The 24,976-nt window shown below is 39.0% G+C and overlaps 1 protein-coding gene across 1 annotated transcript in view; it reads left to right on the top strand.

The window, feature by feature from the left end:
• The first annotated feature begins 7,162 nt into the window (after window positions 1-7,162).
• Window positions 7,163-24,976, top strand: part of LOC101541859 (40S ribosomal protein S16-like) — a 118,979-nt gene continuing 101,165 nt past the window's right edge. The window contains exon 1 of the mRNA XM_055136711.1: window positions 7,163-7,201. Within this exon, the coding sequence (XP_054992686.1) occupies window positions 7,163-7,201 (39 nt within the window). The remainder of the gene's footprint in view (window positions 7,202-24,976) is intronic.

Genomic DNA, 24,976 nt, shown 5'->3' with positions numbered 1-24,976 from the left:
ACAAACGCCCTACCTGCTGTGCTATCGCTCCAGCCCCAGTATTCTATTTGTTGATAGAATAGGAACATATGTTTTGTGTTCCTCCTATTGTAATATGTACAACATAATATAACTGCCATAACAGTGCTTTTATTTTTTGTCTTTAATTGCTTTTAATTTTTAACATTCTTGTTTGTTCTCTCTTAGTTAAAAGTTGTTTGTGAGCCTACGTCACTCTTTAAAACCATGATGTACAGCATAATGAACCATTTGTCAACATCTGAGATTTATTTTTAAAATGTCAAAGAAAAGGGCAATTTTGAATAAGCGTGAGGTTTGCTATTTAAATCTCACTGATAATCCGCTTCATTCAGTGTTTTACTGAATTATTATGCTTGTTAAGTTCTAGGTGATTTAATTAAAAAGATTTAAAACTGCTATAATAAAGGACAAGGTATCATTCTCAAGAATTGCTGTGGATACTAATGTGACTTCTGTGAACAGAACCATTCCTCACAAAATAGTAAAGGTGCAGAGTAAGGGACTGAAGGTCCCTGATAAGTTATTCCTTCTTCTGAAAAGTTCAAGGATATCCCCAACAGAATATGCTTCCAATGAGCTAGCAAGGCAGAGATCAGGATGCCTTTTAACCCTAATTAACTACTTAATTCTGTCTTTGAGAATCAGTTTATTTTTCTCTCTAGAAATTTATCATCAATCTGCACTCTATAGAATTTCAGGTTTTTAGCTTAACAACTCTATTTGGTGTGATTGCTACCATTTGTACTACCAAAAATTCAGTGCCACTTTACCACAAAAAATACCTCTATACCCTTCCTCCCAAATAGTATCTCATTTCTCTTTAATTATCACAAAATTTCTCATCATCCTAAACATTTGATTCTGTTGTTTGCCAGTTCATTTACTTGAGTTATTTACAATTCCCATAAGAGAGAAACCATCTACCAATTGCTTTTCACTTCCTTAGTTATTTCATATAGCATAATCATCTTAAATCTCATCCATTTGGTTCCAGAAGGCTCTATCTCATATTTTACCAGAAAGAGTTGTACTTCACTGGTTATATATACCACAACTTCTCTATCTAGTTACCTGTCAATGGGTATTTAAGTTGACTACATATTTCAGGTGTGGTGAATAGAGATGCTATAAATTTCAAATTAAGCGACTTCAAATTAAGTGATTTAATATTCTTCAGATAAATGCCTAAGACTAGTACTTTGTGTCATAGTTTTCCCCAAAATTTTATTTTCATTTTTGAGCCACACCCAACTGTGCTCAGGACTTTTCCTTAGCTCTGCACTCAGGGCTCATGAAACCATATGTGGTGCCAGAGATCAGTCCAGGTAATCATCTGCAAGGCAAGTTATAGAACCCACTGTACTATAACTCCAGTGCAGAGTTTAAAAGGAATCTCAATATTCTCTTGTAAAGTCTGCACTAATTTACGTTCTCAGAGTGTTCCCTTTCTTTCTAATCCCTTCGAATATTTGTTGTTTGCAATTGTTTTGACATAGCCTGTTATCGCAAGTGTGAAGTTAAATCTGTTATGATTTTGATTTGCATTTCCCTAATATTGGTGGTGTTGAACACTTTCCATGTATCTCTGAGACATCTGTATGTCTTCTTTAGAGATGTGTCCATTCAGTTATTTTGTACATTATTTTATTAAGTTGTTTGCTTTTAAGTTGTTGAGCAATTCGTTATGTAATTGGAAGATAAGCACCTTAAAGTAAGAGGTACAAATATCTCCTTCAAATTGCTAGCTTAGTTTGCATGTATAGTTAATTTTTATGTATAAGCAATTTTCAACTTGACATAGTTTCAGTGGTTTATTCTTGTTTTTGTTTTTTGCCAATGGAATTGATTTTCCAACAACTCTGATATTAATGTCTTAGAGTGTGTCACCTATATTTTATCATATGAATTTTATGAATTTTAACCTAACATCCAAGACTTTAATAAATTTTGAGTTAATATTTGTGTACACTTAAATAGTAGCATTTAACGCCTTGGTCCTGTAACATGCGTTCATAAGTTGTAATGGGAAAAAAAGACTCATTGAATGTGTTATATATATTTTGCATCAACTATCACATTTGATTCTCGGAAGAAAACTAAGGATAGGGTACAACCATGATTCCTATGCAAATATCATGAAATTGAAGTGTATAAAAAATTAAAAAATTTGTAACCTGCCCAAGATCATGCAGAGAGAAAACTATGGAAGATCTTATTCACTCTATTCACTGTTTTTTTTTTCTTTTCTTGCTTTTTGGGTCACACCTGGCAATGCACAGGGATTACTCCTGGCTCTGCACTCAAAAATTACTCCTGGAAGTGCTCAGGGGACCATATGGAATCCTGAGAATTGAACCCAGGTTGACCGCATGCAAGGCAAACGCCCTACCTACTGTACTATCGCTCCAGTGCCTCACTATTGTTTCTTGAGGCGCACTGGAGGTGTTCCAGGTTTCGTGAAGTGCTGTCTGAGGAAGCCTATTTCTCTCAGCTGAGTAATGGAAAAGAGATACTAAAGTTAATATAGCTCACATTTTCCTTCGATTTAGTTCGAGTTTTAAGATTCATGTGACTTTTGTTCATTAAGAAGCATATCACCCTAGTTTAATTAGACATGAAAATTTATTATTCAAAATTGTGTCTGTGAGGTATGGCCACAGAACCTGAATTCAGGGGGATCATTTTCATCGGTGTATCTCTCTTTCTTCAGGCCAGCTCCTTTCTAGGTGTTGATGACCCCTTCTTTATTACTATAAATACCTTCCAAGTGAGTTGGAAATACAGTGACAACATCTGTGTCATTTATTTATTTATATATTTTTGTTTATTTTTATATCCTAGAGATACATGGCTTTCTCTCCTAGCAGCAGTAGGAATATCTGAAGAAAAGTCTGAACTCTTTTGCGTGTCTGTAAGAAGTTGTATGGATGCTCTGATTAGATGCAGTTTCTCTGTCAGAAAGCACAGATATGATATAATGACATAATGATAATAGCAACCCAGGAAATCTCATTCCGCAATGAAAAAGAGTGAGACTGTTGTCAAACAACGGGGAAAATAATGCTAGGCAGATACAAGGAGAAAATGTCAATCAAGATATGTTAATAACATAGCTTATCCTCCAATTTATTATGTAGCATTTGGCTCAATAAAATAAGATGGTTTGTGGTTAATCCTAACATAAGAAGTTTTGTAAGTTGTACTATAACAAGATTGTTTACCTGAATTCACCTGAAAGTCAGTTTCTGGGAACTTGGAACAAATTACTCTAGAGAGATAATATACTTGTCTGTCAGTGTGTCATGCTGGCCCTCAAACAAATGTATATATATATATATATGTATGTATTTATACTATTATTAAAAACACACCTAATAAAGTATCCCATAATATCACTTAAAATAATGAACATGAGGAACTGGAGAGATAGTACAATGGGTAAAGCATGCATGAAGCTGACCTGGAATCTATTATGTACTTGCAGAAAAAACAATTGTGCAAAATAGGGTCCTGTGAAAAAATAAGCACAAGTTCCTGAAAGCTTAACCAAAGGTGTGGAGTGGTTGGATAGAGAAGGCTTGACAAGATTTCTACTCAGCACTAGTGGCAATGATTATCTGGGAAAAAGTTGCAAGTCAAGTTAAACATAGCATGGATTTTATAAAGTGTCGAGATCCAAAAGGAAATTTCCTCTCTCTAGTTGGGAGTCATTGCCTGGAAACCAAACTACACCTGAGATAGTAACTATTAGAGGCAAAAAGACCAATCCAAATAGAAAAGATAAAGTAGTGAGTCAAAGAAGAAGCCAGATTGGGCAACATATGCAAAGGAATATAGGAGTGGGAAAGAGTAGGAGGTCAGTTGTTTCTGGATAATATTTTTGGGTTGTAAAGATTTAAGTTATACTAACAGAGCTGCCACTGCATTCCAGAAAATCTGCTTCCCCTGACTGAATCTTGGGTTGATTCTGGAAGAGAAGGATCTGGGAAGAGGCAGATAGCCTCTTCCCAGATCCTTCTGGTAAGAGAGAAGATAGCAGTAGGGAAAATTGGCAGCTGCTTCTAAAGCAAACCACATTTCACTTCTTGACACCCTTTTGATGATCTTTTCTTGCCAAGGATAGATCATCTCAACTGAAAGCCTGTATTTCATTTTCATTTTATTGTTGAGTAGTTTTCCTACTCTTTCATCTGTTTACAATTTCTTTTATTAAAGTATACGATACTCAGAGTCTGAACACAATGGCCAATCAATACCTCTATTGCAAACCACAACACCCAATTGGAGAGAGAGAACAAAAGGGAATGCCCTGCCACACAGGCAGGGTGGAGGGGTGGGGAGATGGGATTGGGGGATGGGAGGGATAGAATGGGCACTGGTGGAGGGATGTGTTTTTGAACATTGTATGAGGGAAAAACAAGCTCGAAAATGTGTGAATCTGTATCTGTACCCTCGTGGTGATTCACTAATTAAAGAACAAAATAAATTAAAAAAAAAAAAGAATACCATACTCAAATGTTCATTCCCGTCTTCTGTGTTAGAAACATAATTCTTTTGAAATTTCTAAAATTTTGTTATTTGTATAGGTAGAGTAATAATGTATAGTATAGAATATTACTCTTAATGATATTCTTAATGATACTAACCCCTGCGTGGCCCTGGAATAATCAGGGCTTTCATAGGTAGAAACCAAGATGTAACTGGAGGCATGTTTTGCTTTGCCCCAAAGAACTTTTTTTTTATGAAAAAGAGGGAGATAGTTCAAATAAGTTTGGAAGCCTATCTCCTAAGCTTTATTTTTATATTCACCATCTTTCCCTATACTTTTCATAAATAAACCAAAAACTTCATTCATATGTCAGTGGTCTTCATATATAAATAACTAAAAGGAGATTTTTCTTCAATTTGTTTTAGAGACAATCCAGGAGACATACATAAGCATTTTCTCCCAAGTCAAGGCAGTCTTGATGGTTCAGGAGAGATAAACAGGCTAGGTGAAGGCATCAAATTCTACTAAAGAAAATGAGAATTAAGGCAAGAAAATTCTATAACATTGTTAACAAAACCAACGCCTTTGGTGCAGGCATAAGATAATATAATGTATATTCTTTGTACAAATGATTTTTCTCACTCAGTCTGCTCACATTTATAACAAAGCAGGCAGTATTACAAAAAAAAAGCACATTTCAAAGAACATCTATCTAAAATTGAAGTCACACTCTGGAGAAAAGTAGAAGACATAGGCCTGACAAGATGCTCTGTGAATATACACTAGGTTTCAGTGGAACATAAATTAGTTGTGTCTCATGGGAAGAAATCAGCCATTATTAAAGCACAATTATTTTGAAGAACCAACTGGCCCATTAATATGAATCGAGTTTAATTTTAAGCCATCTGATGAGAGACGACTTATCTTTTCCCCAGGTGTATTTGAATTCCTTAGAATATTTAAATAATTGGATATAACATTAAGCAGAAGAAAGTTTCATTTTAATAACTAAAATTTAATACTATCATTACTCTTTGGTACTTTAAAATTAAATACCCTCTAGAAAATATTATTCTCAATGTGACTGACCAAGCATATTCTTATAAATCCCTCCATTGTGATTTCTTTAAGCAGCAACCAGCTTACAATATTGTAAAAACACTCTTATTTTTCCTGGGCCCTAAACTCCTATGTTTCACAAGAGTTTACCAAATTTCTAATACTATTTTATATTCTTGTTCAATTTAGTCATTTCCTTTTTGTATCTGCCTATCATCTAATAGCTTAGATGATAATGTCATAAAATTTTTTCATGACCCAGCAATACCACTGCTGGGAATATATCCCAGAGAGGCAAAAAAGTACAATCGAAACAACATCTGCACATGTATGTTCATCGCAGCACTGTTTACAATAGCTAGAATCTGGAAAAAACCCGAATGCCCCAGAACGGATGACTGGTTGAGGAAACTTTGGTACATCTATACAATGGAATACTATGCAGCTGTTAGAAAAAAGGAGGTCAAGAATTTTGTAGTTAAGTGGATGGGCATGAAAAGTTTCATGCTGAGTGAAATGAGTCAGAAAGAGAGAGACAGACATAGAAAGATTGCACTCATCTATGGTATATAGAATAACAGAGTGGGAGACTAACACCCAAGAACTGTAGAAATAAGTACCAGGAGGTTGACTCCATGGCTTCGAGGCTGGCCTCACGTTCCGGGGAAAGGTCAACTCAGAGAAGCGATCACCAACTACATTGTAGTCGAAGGCCATGTGGGGGAAGAGAGTTGCGGGCTGAATGAGGGCTAGAGACTGAGCACAGCGGCCACTCAACACCTTTATTGCAAACCACAACAGCTAATTAGAGAGAGAACACAGAAGGGAATGCCTTGCCACAGTGGCAGGGTGGCTGGGGGGAGATGGGATTGGGGAGGGTGGGAGGGACACTGGGTTTACGGGTGGTGGAGAATGGGCACTGGTGAAGGGATGGGTTCCTGAACTTTGTATGAGGGAAGTATAAGCACAAAAGTGTATAAATCTGTAACTGTACCCTCACGGTGATTCTCTAATTAAAAATAAATAAATTAAAAAAAAAAAGTAAAAAAAAAAAAATTTTTTTCATGAGGTAGTATATTCTTTAAGGCCAGACTCAAAATTTTGTTATGACAAAGAATATAACATCATCATCAGTGCGCTTTAAGCAATATTTTACTTGACAGTGTGGTTCAAAGACTTATTTAAAAGTGATGCTTTGATTTAAGACAGCCAAGACCATTCCGGCAGCACCGCAGGCTGGAGAACGCTCCGGACCCCAGACCAGGCCAACAACACCGGGGTGCCAGACGGAGAAGGTACAGCCAGCACGCCTTCTCCAGATGGAGCCCCGGCGACACTGAGCTTCTACTAACATGGCTCCGGTCTGCGGGACTGGGACATCTCCAAACTCCATCGTTCCTGATATATAAAATATATGCTCTGAAATGGCTCCGTCACTCCTGAGCATCCATTATCCCAGAGGCACAGAAACCAATCTCAGAATGCAGCGACTGCTGGCAGATATACTCCTAGGCTCTGAACTAAGCTATGGCCACATGCAGCCCTGGGAGGGGAAGGGTTTCTGTCCCTTGGCCTTTTCCCCACTGCGACAGCATGGCGACCGCCACCGTTCAGAATAAGTTGGACAGAAAGGTAGGAGTTTGCAGTGATGGGACGGGATGCATGGGGAATCTTGCAATGAGGGAGGCAGAACCGGCTCTGCCTCCTGCCCAAATGAGACCCCGAGCAGTCGCCCATGGACAGCTCCTCCGCTCCTGAACAGCCATGATCCCAGCGCCACAGAAATCAATCTTGGAATGCAGCGGCTGCTGGCAGAAATACCTCTGGACTTAATACCAGAATTCCAAGTCTGGGCGTCCGCTTCTCGACCGTGCAACATCATATGCTCTTTGTTACCAACAATAGAAAACATACAATCTAATGAGGTCATTCCGACAGGTCTGACTGTTGGGGGTAAAACACCAAATAGTGATAGTGAGTTTCCTGTTGAAAATTGAATGTAATCAAAGTAAGGAAAGAGTAAAGTGCTAATCATCTGCCACACAGGCAGAGGGGGAGTAGGAGGGGAGGTATTCTGGGGTTATTGGTGATGGAACATGTGCACTGGTGAAGGGATGGATGTTTGAGCATAGTATGACTGAGACTTGATCCTAAAAGCCCTGTAACTGTTCTCATGGTAACTCAATTAAAAAGTAAATTAAAAATAAAAAAAAATGCAAACTCAAAAAAAAGACAGCCAAGAAAATTGATTCCGTCATTCTGAACACAGTAAAGATTATTTTGATCTTAACAATCAGAGTATTTATTTTCATAGACTACTGAAGGTGGTTATTTCAACATTTTAGCAAAATACTAAGAAATATTTCCTTCAAACTTTATATTATCACATGAAAATTATGATTTTACTCTTCAATTATATTTATTGTAAGAAGAATTTTTTAATTTAAAAATTCTAGTAAAATTCAGGTGGACAAAGAAGCCACATCTCTGTGATTGCTGTGAGAGGAGAAAGATTCTAGCTATTCCACCCAACACAGGAACATAACCTAGTCACAAAAGAAAATCATTTAAAAGAGAATTGCAGACTTATTTTCACCTCATCCATCTTTTTCAGGAGAATCTCAAGACAGAATGACACTTAAATCGTGTATCTTTCTTTCTCTTTCAGAAAACTATATAGAGAAACAAAGATCATAAACCAATGTACACATCTAAGAAAGCACAAATCCAGTGAAAGAAAAACCACAAATCAACAAGGCATGTCTATGTAAACCAAATTACCTGAGACCAGCAGAACTAAATGGATGGCAATAGGTATATCAGTTGCCTTTCATTTTTCTCTTTTATACCTTGCTTTATGGAAGAAATTTGTTATGTATAGTCCACACTTAAGACACAGGGAGAGATGCTTCATTTCCTTCAATGTAAGCAATGACATAAATTATTTATGATTCTGGGGCTGGAGCGATAGCATAGCGGGGAGGGCGTTTGCCTTGCACGTGGCCGACCCGGGTTCAAATCCCAGCATCCCATATGGTCCCCTGAGCACCGCCAGGAGTAATTCCTGAGTGCATGAGCCAGGAGTAACCCCTGTGCATTGCCAGGTGTGACCCAAAAACCAAAAAAAAAAATTATTTATGATTCTTCTGCTTGGAATATTTATCTACTGTGCCCACTTATTTACAGATGAATTAAGTAAGTTATTGATTGATATGCATATGAACTCAAAAATAGTTATTTTAGTGCTGGGGAGATAGTTCAAAGGCTCTATATTCAGGAGGTTCAATCCCTGTCACTGTCAAGAGCAGTTTCCAAGCACAGAACTGGGAGTAGCCTCTGAGTATTCTGGTGTAGCTTGAATTATAATTCAAAATTGTCACTGTGTTTCAGATTTGGCCATTGAAAGCTCTTTCACTTTCAAGTCCCTGTTGGTTGATCCTTCTCCTAGAAACCCATAACTTCAGACTAACTAGGAGAATTTGATTATTCTAAACTGGGGGACAAGCTACTGAGTACCATGACAGCACTCCTCATAAATGTCGCGATCATTAAAGACAAGAAAATTCCAGGAAATTACTAAGGTCCAGAAAAGCCTAAGGCTATATCTTAACTGAAAGCAGTGTGGTGTTCTGGCTGGAACAGAAAAGTGGTTTGAGGTGAAAATAAAGCAAAATTTAATGAAATGTAGACTGTAGGAAGTAGTGATATATTTATATTTTCTTATGGGGTGATAAATCTATCACACTAAAGTAAGATGCTACTAGTAATGAAGACTTGGAAACTATATTGTATTTACAACTTTTTTATAAATCTAAAAGTATTTTAAAATAATGTTATTGCATAAGAAAAAATATTATAACTAAGACAAATTTGTAAAAAAAAGAAAGAATAGAGCTGAGGTCATAGTACAGGGCTCAGGAGAATGCCCTCAAAGCTTTGAACCCTGGTTAAATCCCAGTGAGTTTGAGTACTGCCTGGAAGCTCCACAGAACTGACAATAATATCATATTCTCAGCACCTAGCATTGAATTATGTGGCCATGCAGACAGAATATTGCTGGAAATACCCCTACCTTCCACTGAGAGTATATTAGAGGGCCCTCCTTCCATATAAACAAATAAAGAAATTAGGAATGAAGAGAAATTTTGAATTTACTTAGAATAAAAAAATAAGAGAAAATAGGATGCTAATAATTCAGTCTAAGAAATTTGAAAAAACAAGAAAATTTAAGAAAATAAAAGGTACATACTTATTTTAAGCCAAAGGACACATCTTACAAAGACAAAATATGTTTTCATAAACATTTCCATAAAATAGAACTGAAATTTTGGAAAATTACGTCAATAAAGAATAGACACAACCCAAATATTAAATAATAGACATGAGAAAAGGAACATAACACACAAATACAGAGTAGATTAGAAACTACAAGAATATTTAGTATTCTTAAATAAGCTGAATAATTATGAAATAAAAATAATCAGTGAGGACATAACGATTAAGATCAAAGGAAAACAAAATTATCTCTTCAAAGTCTTGAGATAAAATAATTTCCAATTTAGAACATTATACTTAATTAAATTAGAATTCTAGAATGAGGGTAGGGGCTTGCCTTACTCATAGCAAGATCATATGAGAGTAAAGTGCTGGCTTTGTACATGTCTAACCCCAGGTCAATCCATAACATTGAGTATGTGGTACTACAAATATACTACCAGAAGTGATTCCTGAGCATAGAGGCAGGAGTATATCTTGCACACCTCTGTGAGATGCTCAACACTCCCATCTCCCCCCCAAAAAAAGAATGAGGGTGACATCAAATTTCAGGAAACAAAAAGAAAATTAAAATAAAAATGTGTATTATATAATATTATAATTTAACATATACATTGGGCTGGAGTGATAGCACAGAGGGTAGGAAGTTTGCCTTGCACGCGACTGACCTGGGTTTGATTCTTCTGTCCCTCTCAGAGAGCCCGGCAAGCTACCGAGAGTATCCTGCCTGCACGGCAGAGCCTGGCAAGCTCCCCATGGCATATTCGATATGCCAAAAACAGTAACAACAGGTCTCACAATGGAGACGTTACTGGTGCCACTCGAGCAGATTGAAGAGCAACGAGATGACAGTGATACAGTGATACAAGAAACATATGCATTTGCTACATTAATCTAATAAAAAGCCTAGCCACCTGAGAAGATAGCTGATATTATTTTTATCTTTTATATTTTATGAAGACAAATTGTGTGTTCTGGCATGTGGTCTATCTAAAAACATGCCCAATGTGCACTCGAGAAGATTGTGTATCCAGATTTTGGAGGGATAAAGAGCCCAATATATACCTGTTAGGCTCATCTCTGCCCATATCTTCTAATTCTTCCTTTTTTGGGGGGATAGCACCCAAGAATTGCTCAGAAGATCTATAGGCCATACCAGACATTCTCATCCAACCTTGACCATTGCTTCATGGCAAGGACCTGAAGATATGATGATGCTAAGGCCCTGCAGATTCTAAGGATATTCTGGCCACCCTGGCAGTGCTGGGGGCCTCTTGGGCCACATCTGGCAGTGCTCAAGGGCCTCAGGACTACACCTGGCAGTATTCGGTAGATCAGGTGGTAATAAGAATAGAACCTAGGTCATGCATAAGCTATACATGCATCCAATCCCCCAACTTGACCCCATTTCCTCCTTTAAGGTCAATGGCCCCTAACTGAGTATCTAGTTGGCCTATTCAGCAATGACTGTGAAAATCTCCTATTATGGATTGATCTGGAGAGCAAATTGCTGAGTGTAACTATATGAGGTAAAAACACAAAATGATCTCTGTTTTGTGGTATCTAAGAAAACATAGTAGGGGAATCACAAATGGCCCCAGGCAACAAAATCTGAGAAGTGGACCACAAAACAGCCTATCCTGGTAGGGAGATGGGGCGGGGGAAGACAGAAAGGGCAATGGAAAAGGTGTGGGTTGAGGAGACTGGAGGGTGTGATATTGGAACATGGTATGCATGAAATCCTAGCATCAATAGTATTGTAAATCATAGTGCCTAAGATTTGAAATAAAGCTCCCTAAAGAGAGCAACATAGAACATCCTAGCCCCATGCCAGGCTGTCTTCAGAGGGCAAGTGGAAGGGGGGTGGTTTGAGTTTATCTTCCTGCCCCAGCAGAACCCCAGCAGCCAAAAACCTTCAGAACCCAACCATGTATCTATGCTCAAAACCATTCTCCACAGGCTTGTATAAGCCTCACCAATGAGGGAACCTGCAAAAAAACCCAGGTATGTAGGACCTGTGACTAAGATCTCCAAGTTCCCTTGGAATGGGACTGGGCTTCCTCCCCCCAGCTCCCCAGTTTTCCAGTAGCTTGGCAGTCACACCCACAAACTTCCTCCAGCACCATATAATCTCATCAGCAGCCAAGATCCAGAGACTATGAAATAAAGCTCCTGGAAAAGAGTGACATAGAATGTCCCAGAGCATGCGACCTCTTATACTCTAGACCACTGATATACCCAAAGTAGCACATATTTGTTTGAGTTTAACATACATGCTTGTAGTCTCTTATACAAGGGCTTAAATGGCTCTAGGATGAAATACAACAATCTTCACACTTTCCTCTTATGGTGTTGGAAAGGTGCACAGTGGTGGGATTGGTGTTTGAATCACTGTATTACTGTCATCCATTGTTCATTGATTTGCTCGAGTGAGCACCAGTAACATCTCCATTTGTCCTATCCCTGAGATTTGCAAAGCCTCTTTTTTACTCATCCTTCTCAACGGTGCCACATTGGAGGTCCTTTCAGGGTTAGGGGAATGAGACCCATCATTGTTACTGTGTTTGGCATATCAAATACGCCACGGAGAGCATGCCAGGCTCTGCCGTGAGTGCAGGATACTCCCGGTAGCTTGCCGGGTTCTCCAAGAGGGAGAATTACACAATAAGAGGTCGCAGCCCCGAATGCATCCTCGAGCATCCAGGAGCTTTGTTTTATAGTCTCTGGATCTTGGCCATTGATGGGGTTACAGAGTGCCGGGGGCAGTTTGTGGGTATGACTGCCCAGCTACTGGAAAATGAGGGATCTGGGTGGAGGAGGCCCAGTCTTGAAGCAAGCAAGCTTGGAGATCTCAGCCCCGGGTCCCTCACACCTGGGTTCCTCTGCCGGTCCCTTCATGCGTGAGGTTCGTCCGAGTGTGTGGAGAGTGGCCTTGAGCATGGCTGTGGGATTCTGGAGGTCTTCAGCTGTTGGGGCTCTGCTTGGGGCGGGGAGGGAAATTCAATCCGCCCCCTCCTAAGGGGTCCCAGTGAAGACAGCCAGGCACAGGGGCAGGAGACTCTGTAGTTCTTTTCCAGGAGCTTTGTTTTATAGTCTCTGGATCTTGGCCATTGATGGGATTACACAGCATCAGGGGGAATTTGTGGGTGTGATTCCCTAGCTACTGGGAAAAATAGCTGGAAAAAGTACTGGAAAAAAGTAGGTTTTTTTCCAGGAGTTGGTGTTTGAATATTAACTGTAATGAGCCATTGTTAGCAACTTTCTAAAAATAAAACAAAATGTAAAAATAATAATTGAAATATTAAAAATTCATATTAAAAATTAAAATTTTCTTTTTCTATGAATTTAGTTATTCTTTTAAAATTCAGTGATCAATAGAAACTTTTTGGTAAAATATTGGATGGAAATTTAGGTATGTGTTAGTAGCTCTGATTCTACTAGTGGTCTCCAGTGTCCTTTCTGACATCAAGATTTATTGGAGTCTACAGAATAGCAGAAGGTGCTTGGGAATAGAGGTGAGGAGATGCTTCTGAGAAATTCTGTCAGTCTGTGTCAGCCAACCTGGAATCATGATCTATGTATCATTCCTATGAATACTGCAAACCTGCCAAATGAGCCTGAGAACCTTGGTCATGGGTCAGTGATCCAATGTACAATTTGGTAACATCTTCCTCTAAAATGAAAGTAAACGCCCAATTGACAGTAATTTAAGTTATTGAGCTATTGTACCAAGCTCTTCTTAGTTAAGTAATGATTAATTATGCTAATAAGAAAAAATTAGAGGTCATGGGAATTGCGGAAAATAAAAGAATCTTGTATTTATTTGATACAATGTAGTTAAGTTTTTCAGTATGATTGAATCATGAGTGTTTTTGCTGATCTCTTAATTTATAATAAGTGGTTAAAAGAATTACCTGGATGTGTTATCTTTGTACATAACACAAAGACGTTCACATCACACTGCAGTTATGCATAGGCTAGTCCCTTCTTATTTATAGCTACACTTTACATTATCTATTAATGAAGTGGTTTAGTGAAAAATCCTCAATCAAACAAGATCTGAGTTCTAGACCTTGGTCTTTCATTGATATACTATATGACTTTTAACTAATCACTTACTATTTTTTGGTCTTATCTTGCTTATCCAACAGTCACAATGAAGTGGATAAAAGGGTCAGGGCCTTGGGTATACTGGTAATGTGGGGGTGGGGTATAGATATATATCCAAAGCACATACTAGACTGTAGGATAACATAGCCTCAGGTAGTTTAGATTTATTGGGTTACTCCCATTCTGATGCTCCCATTCCTCTGTGTTTATTTGTAACTTCTTTCTTAGTGTTCTGTTGACTTGTAAATATTGTTTTTCTCTTCTCCTTGAGTCCTTTGCATAGTTTATTCAGAGCAATGTCCTTTTTGTATGGACATAGCAAGAGATACATTGAGGCTTTCAAGGCAGCTCTCCTGGGAACATCTTGAAAGACTCAACTACAGCACTCAGGCCAGATTAATCATTTCTCACCATAGCAGGATTCAAATCTAGTTATCACTGTTTGGATCATGACAACATTTGTCCATGATCAAACTCTTAACTTATAGTTAAGCATTAGGCACTTTGGCCAGGCCCATCTTGATGCCAGGGTAGCACACAACTCACCGCTTGCCCTGGGTTCGTCTCATCCCTCATCAGAACCCTGATTTTGGAGGTGCTGGGAAGTAAGGGCAGCTGAGGCTTAGGTCGAGAGAACAGATGTCCAGGAGGGAAATATCATGTAGAGTCAAATGACTCCCAGGTAGCATTTGCTAAGTCTTCCTGTGTCCATACAAAAAGGACATTGCTCTGAATAAACTATGCAAAGGATTCAAGGAGAAGAGAAGAACAATATTTACAAGTCAACAGAACACTAAGAAAGAAGTTACAAATAAACACAGAGGAATGGGAGCACCATAATGGGAGTAACCCAATAAATCTAAACTACCTGAGGCTATGTTATCCTATACTAGACAACAGTTAAAACATGAGATTCAAACCACAACTACCAAACTTTAAAACGTGTTTATCAAAAATGTGCCTGTCGAAGTGGCAGGCTGAGGGGGGCAGGGATGGGAGGGAACATGAGGACACTGGAGGAGGGAAGTTGACACTGGTGATGGGACTGAAACATAACTGAAAAAATTATATGCCTAATACTTCACTTTCGTTAACTTTGTAGATCATGGTTTGTTAATTACATTTTTAAAAATGTTTTAAAGAGAAAAAAACCCAAACAAATAAATGAGTAAAACATGTAGTGGCTATAAATAAAACAAAACTGAAAATGAGTAAAATAAAGAATTAATATTAATGCATAGCATAGTTATTAATAGTATAGTTGATATTCAGAACTGACAAAAAAGTGCACAATGCAAAATGACCCATATACTGTTGTAAGAAAAAAAGTCAGTCTTCCAAAGGATAGTGACAATAAAAGATCACACAGTTCAAATGATAAAGTCATGCTTGAAGGGACTAAGACTCAGATGGGATTAAGGTCCTTGCCATGCCTACAAGAAGAAAAAAAGAGAGAAAGAGAGAGAGAAAGAAAGAGAGAGAGAGAGAAAGAAAGAGAGAAAGAAAGAAAGAGAGAGAAAGGAAGAAAGAAAGAGAGAGATAAAGGAAGGAAGGAAGGAAGGAAGGAAGGAAGGAAGAAAGAAAGAAAGAAAGAAAGAAAGAAAGAAAGAAAGAAAGAAAGAAAGAAAGAAAGAAAGAAAGAAAGAAAGAAAGAATGGAGAGAAGAAAGAAAAACGGAGGGAAGAAAGAAAAACGGAGGGAAGGAAGGAAGGAAGGAAGAAAGGAAGGAAGGAAGGAAGGAAGGAAGGAAGGAAGGAAGGAAGGGAGGAGGGAAGGAAGGGAGGAGGGAAGAAGGAAGGAAGGAAGGGAAGAAGGAAGGAAGGGAAGAAGAAGGGAGGGAAGGAAGGGGGACGGAAGGAGGAGGGAGGGAGGATAGGAAAGAAAGAGGAAAAGAGAGGGAGAGAAAGAAAAAAGAAGGGAAAATAAAAACAGCCCGAAGGTAGATAGGAGTTGAATGGTGATATGACTATTTTAATAGGAAAAAAAGACTTCAATATAAATTTGGGCTCCATTCCAAGTAAAACAGAGACAAAGGAAGATTAATAGCCCAAAAGAAAGGGAATTTGGTAAATGGAAATGTACTGAGAGGAGATAACAACCTGAGAAAAATTGTCACTGAATAAACCTGAGGATTCCTGCAGAAAGAATGTCAGAGTGAACAGAAATGGAAAAGAGAGAATGAGTAACTGGGAACAGACATCAAGGGTGATCAGGTATCAAAGACTGGAAAGTCCTGCTTGCTAGACTGCATTAGCAGGTCTTGCCAAAATCCTGAATTTTACACGAAAGGACTTGTGTAGGTTAATTAAGAGAAGGTTTCAGGAACTTGACTAAAGTTTGGAGAATGAGGAATTCTTTACCAGAACACAGGGTGACTATAATAAATCTTAGACCAGGACCTGTATCCTGACATTTAGTACTCTGCTATTTAGTCCTCTGATGGAGGAAGGACATTACAAGGCGAATAAGAAGTAGAGTATGAACAGAGGGAGAATGTAGAGATATATGTAAAATAATGCCTTTTGCATGGCTTAAGGATTTTTGTCTATTAACAACAGTATAAGACAACAGGAACATTATGAAATTTCTATTTGAGAAGACGACTTTGGGTAGAAATCTAAGAATTGAAGTTTTCAAGTTAAATTTCCTGTTTAGCACTGTAGCACTGTGCTCCCATTGTTCATCGATTTGCTAGAGCAGGCACCAGTCTCCATTGTGAGACTTGTTGTTAACTATTTTTGGCATATTGACAGGCTCTGCCGTGTGGGCGAGATACTCTTGGTAGCTTGCGTGGCTCTCCGAGAGAGATGGAGGAATTGAACCTGGGTTGGCTGTGTGCAAGGTAAACACCCTACCCTCTGTGCTATTGTTCCTATCCAAATTTCATGTTTATCTCCAAAATTGACAAATATAATTTTTCAAATATGATAAACATTTGAAAAAGCATTAAGAAAAACTTTCTTCTGCCCAATGAATAGAAAATACTTTCCTTTATATGTGTTTTGCTCTTCTATACTAAGAATGTTTTCTCATTCCCTTTTCTGTTCTATACACAAAATGTAGGTATTATTTTGGCTTCCTAATTTCATCATCTTTATCTAAAAAAAGAAAAAACAAGTGTCTCTCTATAATTACTTCTATTTTAAACATCTCAATTTTATTTTTTGATCAGAATAAAGTAAAAACAGACTAACTTAATTTTGACCAATAGAAAAGCTAAGAAAATTTAGTGAGTAGGGAACATGACATCTTTATATTTCCTGAAGGCATCTTTTCTTTCAGCCTTTCCTACTTCCTAATCTGAATGTGACTCATTTGCTGAAGTCCTGGTTCCTTCTCATTTGTAGCAACTTTTTTTTGTGGTGGGGGCGGGTGGGTGCTGGAGAGGGACATTGTGGAGATTGGGAAGGGGAAGTATTGGGCCACATCTGACTGTGTCTAGGGCTGACTCTTGGCTCTGTACCCAGGGATCACTACTGGTGTTGCTTACCCAGGTTCCATCCCTGGCACACTGGCACATGTGATAGCAGGGATTGAACCTGGGTTGGCTGCACATAAGACAAAATCCTTACCCACTGCGCTGTCTTTCCAGCCTGTGTGTAGCATCTTAATTGCATAATCCTGTCTTGTTGGCTTATCTAATTGCCTTCTGAAGAGTGTTTACCCAAAGAATTACTTAAATTAAGAAGTGAATTCACCTGTAATGTCAGGGCTACTAGTGAAAACATAGAGTCAGGGTGAAGGTATTTGAAAAAAATCATACTAAACCAAGTCAGATAATGTCTATTTTGTATTCAAGCAAGAGAGACAGTAGAGTATTATGTGTAAAGTCATTGCTCAGTGTCTAGTTGATGGTAGTTTAAACTCAGCTGTTCTATTATCCTCTGGGAATCACATGTGGTAAGCTTTTATTTTTACCATGTCTTATCTTTACAGATATATTTTTATTCTTTGGCTTCAGTGGTGCCCTTCATGAAGATGTGTGAAGACACAAATACTCCCATTTGGGAACACACAGTGCTACATCCTTCTTGGTAGTGTTTTTAGTAAAAATAGTCTCTCTTGATAAACATTATGGATAAAAATGTAAAAGCCTAACAGCCGGTGGCCCCCTTAACAAATAAACATAACAAGTTTTCCATGCTGAAAGACAAATGTGAATCATAAAAGTGGAGAAGCTGTGAGCAGGTGAGTTTGAAGATCAGTCTCTATTGAAGGTCAAGGGCTGGCAGAAGGCAAATGTTAATTGGAGGTCTTTCACTGTCACTGTCCTGTCATCCTGTCATCCTGTTGTTCATAATTTGCTCAAGTGAGCACCAGTAGCATCTCCATTGTGAGACTTATTATGACTGCTTTTGGTGTATCAAATACGCCACGGGTAGCTTGCCAGGCTCCATGCAGCCAAGATACTCTTGGTAGCTTGCCGGGCTTTCCAAGAGGGGTGGAGGAATCGAACACAAGCCAGCAGCGTGTAAGGCAAACACGCTACCCTACCTAACGTTCCAGCCCAAAGGAGGTTTTTCACTAGAAAAAAACTATATATAGCTAATTAGGTTTGCTAAATCAGCTGTTTTTCTTACAAAATATAGAGGAAATTCTTTCAATTTACCTCAAGCAATGAGAACATTTAATGGTTGGAGAGAGAGCAGAGGTTAAAAGAGATTTACCAGAACTAATATTAGTCCTTAGCAGAACTAGAATTCTAAGTCCCAGATACTCCTGGGACCCCAGGAACAGAAGTTAGACTAGACTCCATAATTAATGTTTACTTCTGCATCTCTCATCACTCTAAGAAACCTTAACTTTTTTCTTTTTTCATAATAAATGCTTATAGTTTCTCTTAAACATGCACCATCAAGACTTTTCTAAACTCTCTTTTATTTTGTTTCAAATGACAGATTCCTCATCAGCAACCCAACTTTTCTACTAAAATTTCCCAAAGGAAGAATCAAATTGGTCTGGCTTATCATATCTGGGGATCCATACGAAAGTTTGTGGGCCATTTATAAGTTGGCAGACCTTAGGCAACAACTAAACTCAGTTAAAAGGGCTATGATCACAGAAAGAATCATACCCATCACAAAATGCAAAAATCACAATGGCCTGAGGAGTTTGAGGCAGAGAATAATACCCTTAGAAAGATAGTATTATCTACACTATCACGAGAGCCATGTCTAGCACAGAGATATTTGGGAGACTAAACTGGGCTCTGCTTATCTGCCTCTTGAAATTAAGAAGGGAAAAAGATCTCTACTAGTACTTAAGTCCTTGAACAATATTATTTGGACTGTACAGATCCACTTATCTGTGAATTCTCTTGTAAGTAGATAATGAAAACTTAATGTTATCCATATATGCTGTACTTGTATTTTCTCTTATGATTTTCTTAACATTCTCATTTCTTCATCATGCTTTTTTTTATAAGAATACAGTATACGATACATAAACATTAACTGTTGACAGGTAGTTCTGTTTTAGAGTTAACTGATCCTAGCCTCCACTTTGTCCAAGGGTGAACTGTGAAATAAATAGTAACTGCTGAAAAGAGATAAATTGAAACAAAGGAGTAAACAGAAAAACAAGTTTCAACTGACTAGAAGTTTCTAGAAATTGAGCTTCCATACTCTCTCTCTACTTTGGTTACATTCGATATTTTGACACCAGTCCCACCACCACTCAAACCTGCTGAAAAGGCAATGCTAGATGATTTGCTTTGTTATGGATAGAATATAATGTCCAGGAAATTCTGTGCCATTCTCTTCCAGTAACTTTTGTTTATAGTCTCTGGGTCTTGGCCATTGATGAGATTACATGGCAGGGGCAGTTTGTGGGTGTGACTGTCAAGCTTCTGGAAAACTGGGTACCTGGAGGGAGGAGGCCCAGTTCCTAAGCAAGCAGGCTTGGAGATCACCATTTACTTGGGCTTTCCTGCCAGTCAGCTTTTGGGTGAGGTTCACCCCGTCTTGGGTAAGGCTCGTCCTCTCTTGGGTGAGGCTTGTCCATTCGTGTGGAAAGTGGCCTTGCGCATGGTGGCGGTTGGGTTCTGGAGGTTTTCAGCTGCTGGAGTTCTGTTTGAGGTGGGAAGAGAGACTCAACCTGCCCCCCTCCAACGTGCCCTGGTGAAGACAGCCTGGTGCGGTGTCAAGACATTATGTGGCACTATCTTCCAGGAGATTTAGTTTATAATCTCTGGATCTTGACCACTGATAAGATTACATGGTGCTGGGGGGCAGTTTGTGTGTGTGACTGCCAAGCTACTGGAAAACTGGGGACCTGGGGGGAGACATCCCAGTCCCGATCCAAGTGAGCCTGGAGCTCTCAGTCCTACCTACCTCCTTGCTATAGGCCCTAACTGCATCTTTTGATCTCTTTTGAGATTTATGGGTCTCTAAAATAAGGCTACAAGATGAGTTTATATAAGCTGAGCCAAAGGTGGTTTGTGGGTGTGTCTCCCACATACTTAACTTTTGATTTCTTGGTAAAGTTGGCCCCAAGTTGTTGGGGTCTGGCCAAAGGCACAGCAGCAATTTTGGGGTATCTGAAGTCTGAAGTCACCATCAGGCTGCTGATGCACTCACTCCGTAGGTACAGGTTGACCTGCTGGTGGCACCATACCCCCGAGAGTAAAATAGTTTTTTTTATTTATTCTTTTATTGAATCACCATGTGGAAGGTTACAAAGCTTTCAGGTTTAAGTCTCAGTTATACAATGCTTGAACACCCATCCCTTCACCAGTGCACATATTCCACCACCAAGAATCACAGTATACTTCCCCCCCCCACCTCCCCAGCCCCCCACCCTGCATGTGTAACTGGTAAATTTCACTTTACTGTCACTCCGAAAGTAAAATAGTTTTAAAGTGAGTATTGACTTTTTATGACCATTAATTACTAGGATGTTTTAAAAAATAGATGCTTAAAAATTATAACTTGATGCTATTTTTAAAATTAGACATAACATTGCATTGTAATAGTAGTAAATTTCGTGGGTGGGGGGCCTGAAAAAGAGTACATCTGTCAGGTCAGTTACTTTACACCCTGCAGACCCAGGTTCAATTCTCAGCACTGCATATACTCCCCTGAGTCCCACCAGGAGTGATCTCTGACAACAGAGTGAGGTGTAAACCCTTAACACATCTGTGTGTGGCCCAAAAACCAAAGTAAAAAGGGCCAAGAAGAAAAAGTAAATAAACCTGTATCCCTTTTTTGACCCAATTTACACCCATAACCAATTTTCCTTTCAATTCTGGTAACAACTAATAGACATTCACTTGTCATTCTGTTGATTTTTGAATTGCTCAAGTGGAAGTAATGTCTCCGTTTGTCCTTGACATGTGCTAGTGTAGCACAATAGTATCTGCTCACTCTAGGAACACGAAGAGACACAAACCATTCGTTCAGGGATTTGACAAATCTCATAGTCTGACCATCTCATAGGAGAGTGGCCACGTGGTCTTTTGACACCCCGTGGAATCTTGTTGGTAACAGCGGTAGTCCAGTGGTCGTTTCTAAATCTTATTACGTGTCCAGCCCATCTGATTTTGGCAAATGAGACAATTTCCCTGTTTCTTGATCGTCAATGGAGTTCAGAACTCCAGATTCCTTCTCTCACTTGAGTGAAATGTGATATTCCAAGCATGGCTCTTCTGATTCCTCTTTGGGATACCCAAATAGCGTTCTTGTCCTGTTTTCGCAGGGCCCAGGTCTCTGAGGCGTATTTTAGTGCAGGAAGAATGGTGGAGTCGAAAAGATGTGCCCGGAACCAGAGGTTTTTTATTTTCTTAACAACTTTTCGATGCTCTTGAAGGCATTCTACGCTGCTCTCTTCCTTCTGCGCAGTTCTTATTCTTCATGTTGAGTTCTCGACCCAGGTACACATAGCTGCTGCATTCGGAGATGTTCATTCCGTTGAGAGCAAATGGAATGTCAGGGACGAGTAATTTGTTTTTCATGAACACTGTCTTCGTGAGATTCAGCTGGAGTCCGACCTTTCCACACTTGTGGTCAAAGTCAGCCAGCATTTGTGCTGCTTGGCTAAAGTTTGGTGTTATTAGAATGATATCATCAGTGAAGCAAGGTGGTATAGCTGCCGACTGTCTATCTCCACTCCCGTTCCTTCCGATTCCAGTCATCGCATGACATTCTCGAGGGTGGCACTGAAGAGTTTTGGTGAAATGGTATCACCCTGCCATATCCCCTCTGTTTACGTCGATGATTACATCCTTGTAGGATGGTGAGATCCTGGTGGTGAATCCATGAATCAATGCTCATGGCCAAGTTTGTGTTTACATATAGTTTAAACAATAGACATATAGTTTAAAAAATTGTTTTAGTTTATTTTATTGGTTGGTTTATTGGTTTTACTCTGTATTCCATATATGAGTGAAATTTTATACCATTAGTCTTTCTTAATCTGATATATTCCAGTTAGATAATACCACTAAGAACTTTTTATGTTGTTGCAAATTGCCAGTGTTTGTCTTTATAGCTAAATAGTATCTGTGTGCGTGCGTTCATGTGTGTGTTTGTGTGTGAGAGAGAGATATCTTTATTTACTATATTTGATGAATCACTTAGCTATTGTAAATGATACAATTAATATGGAATGCATTTAACTCTTCAAATTGGTGCATTTGTATTTTTTTTCAAGTAAATACTCAGAAATGGAATACATGGATCAGGTAGAAATTTTTGTTGAAATTTCTGAGGACCAATCATGCTGCCTCTACACATAGAGCCTGCATTCCCACCAACACTGTGTAGAAAAGATTCCCTCTATCCATCACTGTATCACTGTATCACTGTCATTCTGTTGTTCATCGATTTGCTCAAGTGGGCACCAGTAACATCTCCATTTGTACCTGCCACGTGCTAGTGTAGCCCGATGGTGTACTGGGGACTCTTTCAAGGTCAGGGGAATGAGGACCATCGTTGTCACTGTTTTTGGCATATCGAGTACGCCACAGGTAGCTTGCCAGGCTCTGCCGTGAGGGTGGGATACTCTTGGTAGCTTGCCGGACTCTCTGAGAGGAACGGAGGTTTTTTGGGGTGGCCTCTAATCACCTTTACAGGTGTTCCTATTCTACCGAATATAAGTTTTTGGTTGACTGGCGTGTTGCAATGATCTGCACACTGACAAACACTCATCTGCCTGTGTTTCTGGGCAGCACCGGGACAGCTGAGGCCTCAGGTTGCTCTCCTTGAGGTTGATGGAGTGCTCCCAGAGGTTGTTGAGCAGCTGGCAGAGCAGAACCCTATGGCAGAGGGTCTATGCCAGGTCAAACACCTGCGCTGAGTCCCACGTCACCTACTGGTTGGCTGACAGCACCCCACAGTGGATGAGCCTCTGCGCACACTGCCACAGCGGCCCCATGTCTGACAGTGCTGCAACCAGGTGCGGCAGGGGTATGTGGCGACGCTGTAGCTGCTGCCGCAGTTTCTTTGTGCCCCACAGACACCATTCTGTCTGAATCTTGCAAAACAGCCGGTGATGTCCATCAGGAATTATACGTAGAGTTCCAGCAGGGATCACATGTAGAGTTCCATGCCTAGCATGCTAAGCCTCATGTTGTCTAAGGAGAGATGGCATTCTAATACCTGTTTCTTATCTTTCAGACAATGATAACATTCACAAATGTGAGGTAACATCTCCTTGTTTTGACTTGCATTTTCTTAACAATAAGAAATCATTAACATCTCTTGGTGTGCCTATTGGCCATCTGTGGATCTTCTTTGTAGAAGTGTCTATTCATATCTCCCTCTCATGCAAATTTTAATCAGATTTTTTTATTGTTGACTTTTATGCGTCATTTGAATATTTTAGATATTAACTCCTTATTGAACATCCTCAATTTGATCTACCCTTATCTGCTTTATTGAGATGGCAACAACCTGAAGAATCTGCTATATTTTTATTTAAAATTTTAATTTCTACTGTCTGCTCACTGATTTTATTTCTAAGCTCTTTAATTTGTTGTTGTTGGTTTTTAATTTTTGGTTCTGCTATAGATCTTTTATTGGCTTCTCTTGAGTTCCCTTACATATCTTTGAACTCCATTCCTGGGGTTTAGACTACCTCTTTAACTTTCTTTATTATAACAATTTTAAATTCATTATCTAACAGAAAGACAAAATAGCCCACATCTCTGAGGTGGGATTCTAGAGAGCATTTTCTCCTCACAATGCCAGATTCCATGAGATCTCAGATTTCTATGTATTCTATTTTCAGTCTATTTTGTAAAATTTAAGTTTTGCTTTTATTTTTTTCTCTCTGGATAAATGACTTAGACATTTAAATTGATTTTCCTTTCCAGCACATAGTACTGTGCTTGATTTGACGTTGATTTTGCTCTCGGTCTTTGCTAACTTCTGTAGGCATTGTGTCATATATCTGTTAGCCAGAGGAGTAGTCATAGCTCTTTTCTGAGGAATTAGTATAATATTCCAAATAAGTAAGTTGTTGCAGATGCTGAAGGCACAATAAAACCTCAGTATTGTATAGATTTTTTTTTTCAAACTAGATATACATTGGATGCCCCATACACCCTGACATGGCTGCCCATACATGGCTGCCCAGTTTTGCCCCAGCCTCTCCTAAGACAATGCTTATTTTAACCATATGAATGGGGGAGGGACATAAAGGAACCAAAAATATTTAACTTTCTGGGGCAGGAAAGTATTTTGAGGGTCATCATGTAAGAAGTTCTATAGATGCTGAAAAATCTTAGAGAAGGAAGCCCCCACTTTCTGACTTTCCCACACCTGATTTCTTTATGTCTACAACTCCCTTTGGATTGTTTTGGATTATCTTCTCTGAGTCTCACTGTGCCCTCGGGCAACATGCTCACTTCTCAACCTCAAGGGACTCTCCCAAATCATACTTTCCTTTTTTCAGAGTTGTAGTCATTTTCTTCCCCTGACATTTGCTATGTCAGGAAAGATAGCAAGATGTTAACTGCTAGTGATTATTTCACAACATATACAAATATTGAATCAATGTCATACATCTTAAAGGTTAAACATC

Source organism: Sorex araneus, chromosome 4 (assembly GCF_027595985.1).
Source record: "Sorex araneus isolate mSorAra2 chromosome 4, mSorAra2.pri, whole genome shotgun sequence".
In the NCBI taxonomy this organism is placed as follows: Eukaryota; Metazoa; Chordata; class Mammalia; order Eulipotyphla; family Soricidae; genus Sorex; species Sorex araneus.
Note: the sequence above shows the minus strand (reverse complement) of the source record. Positions and strands in the feature narration are given on the sequence as shown.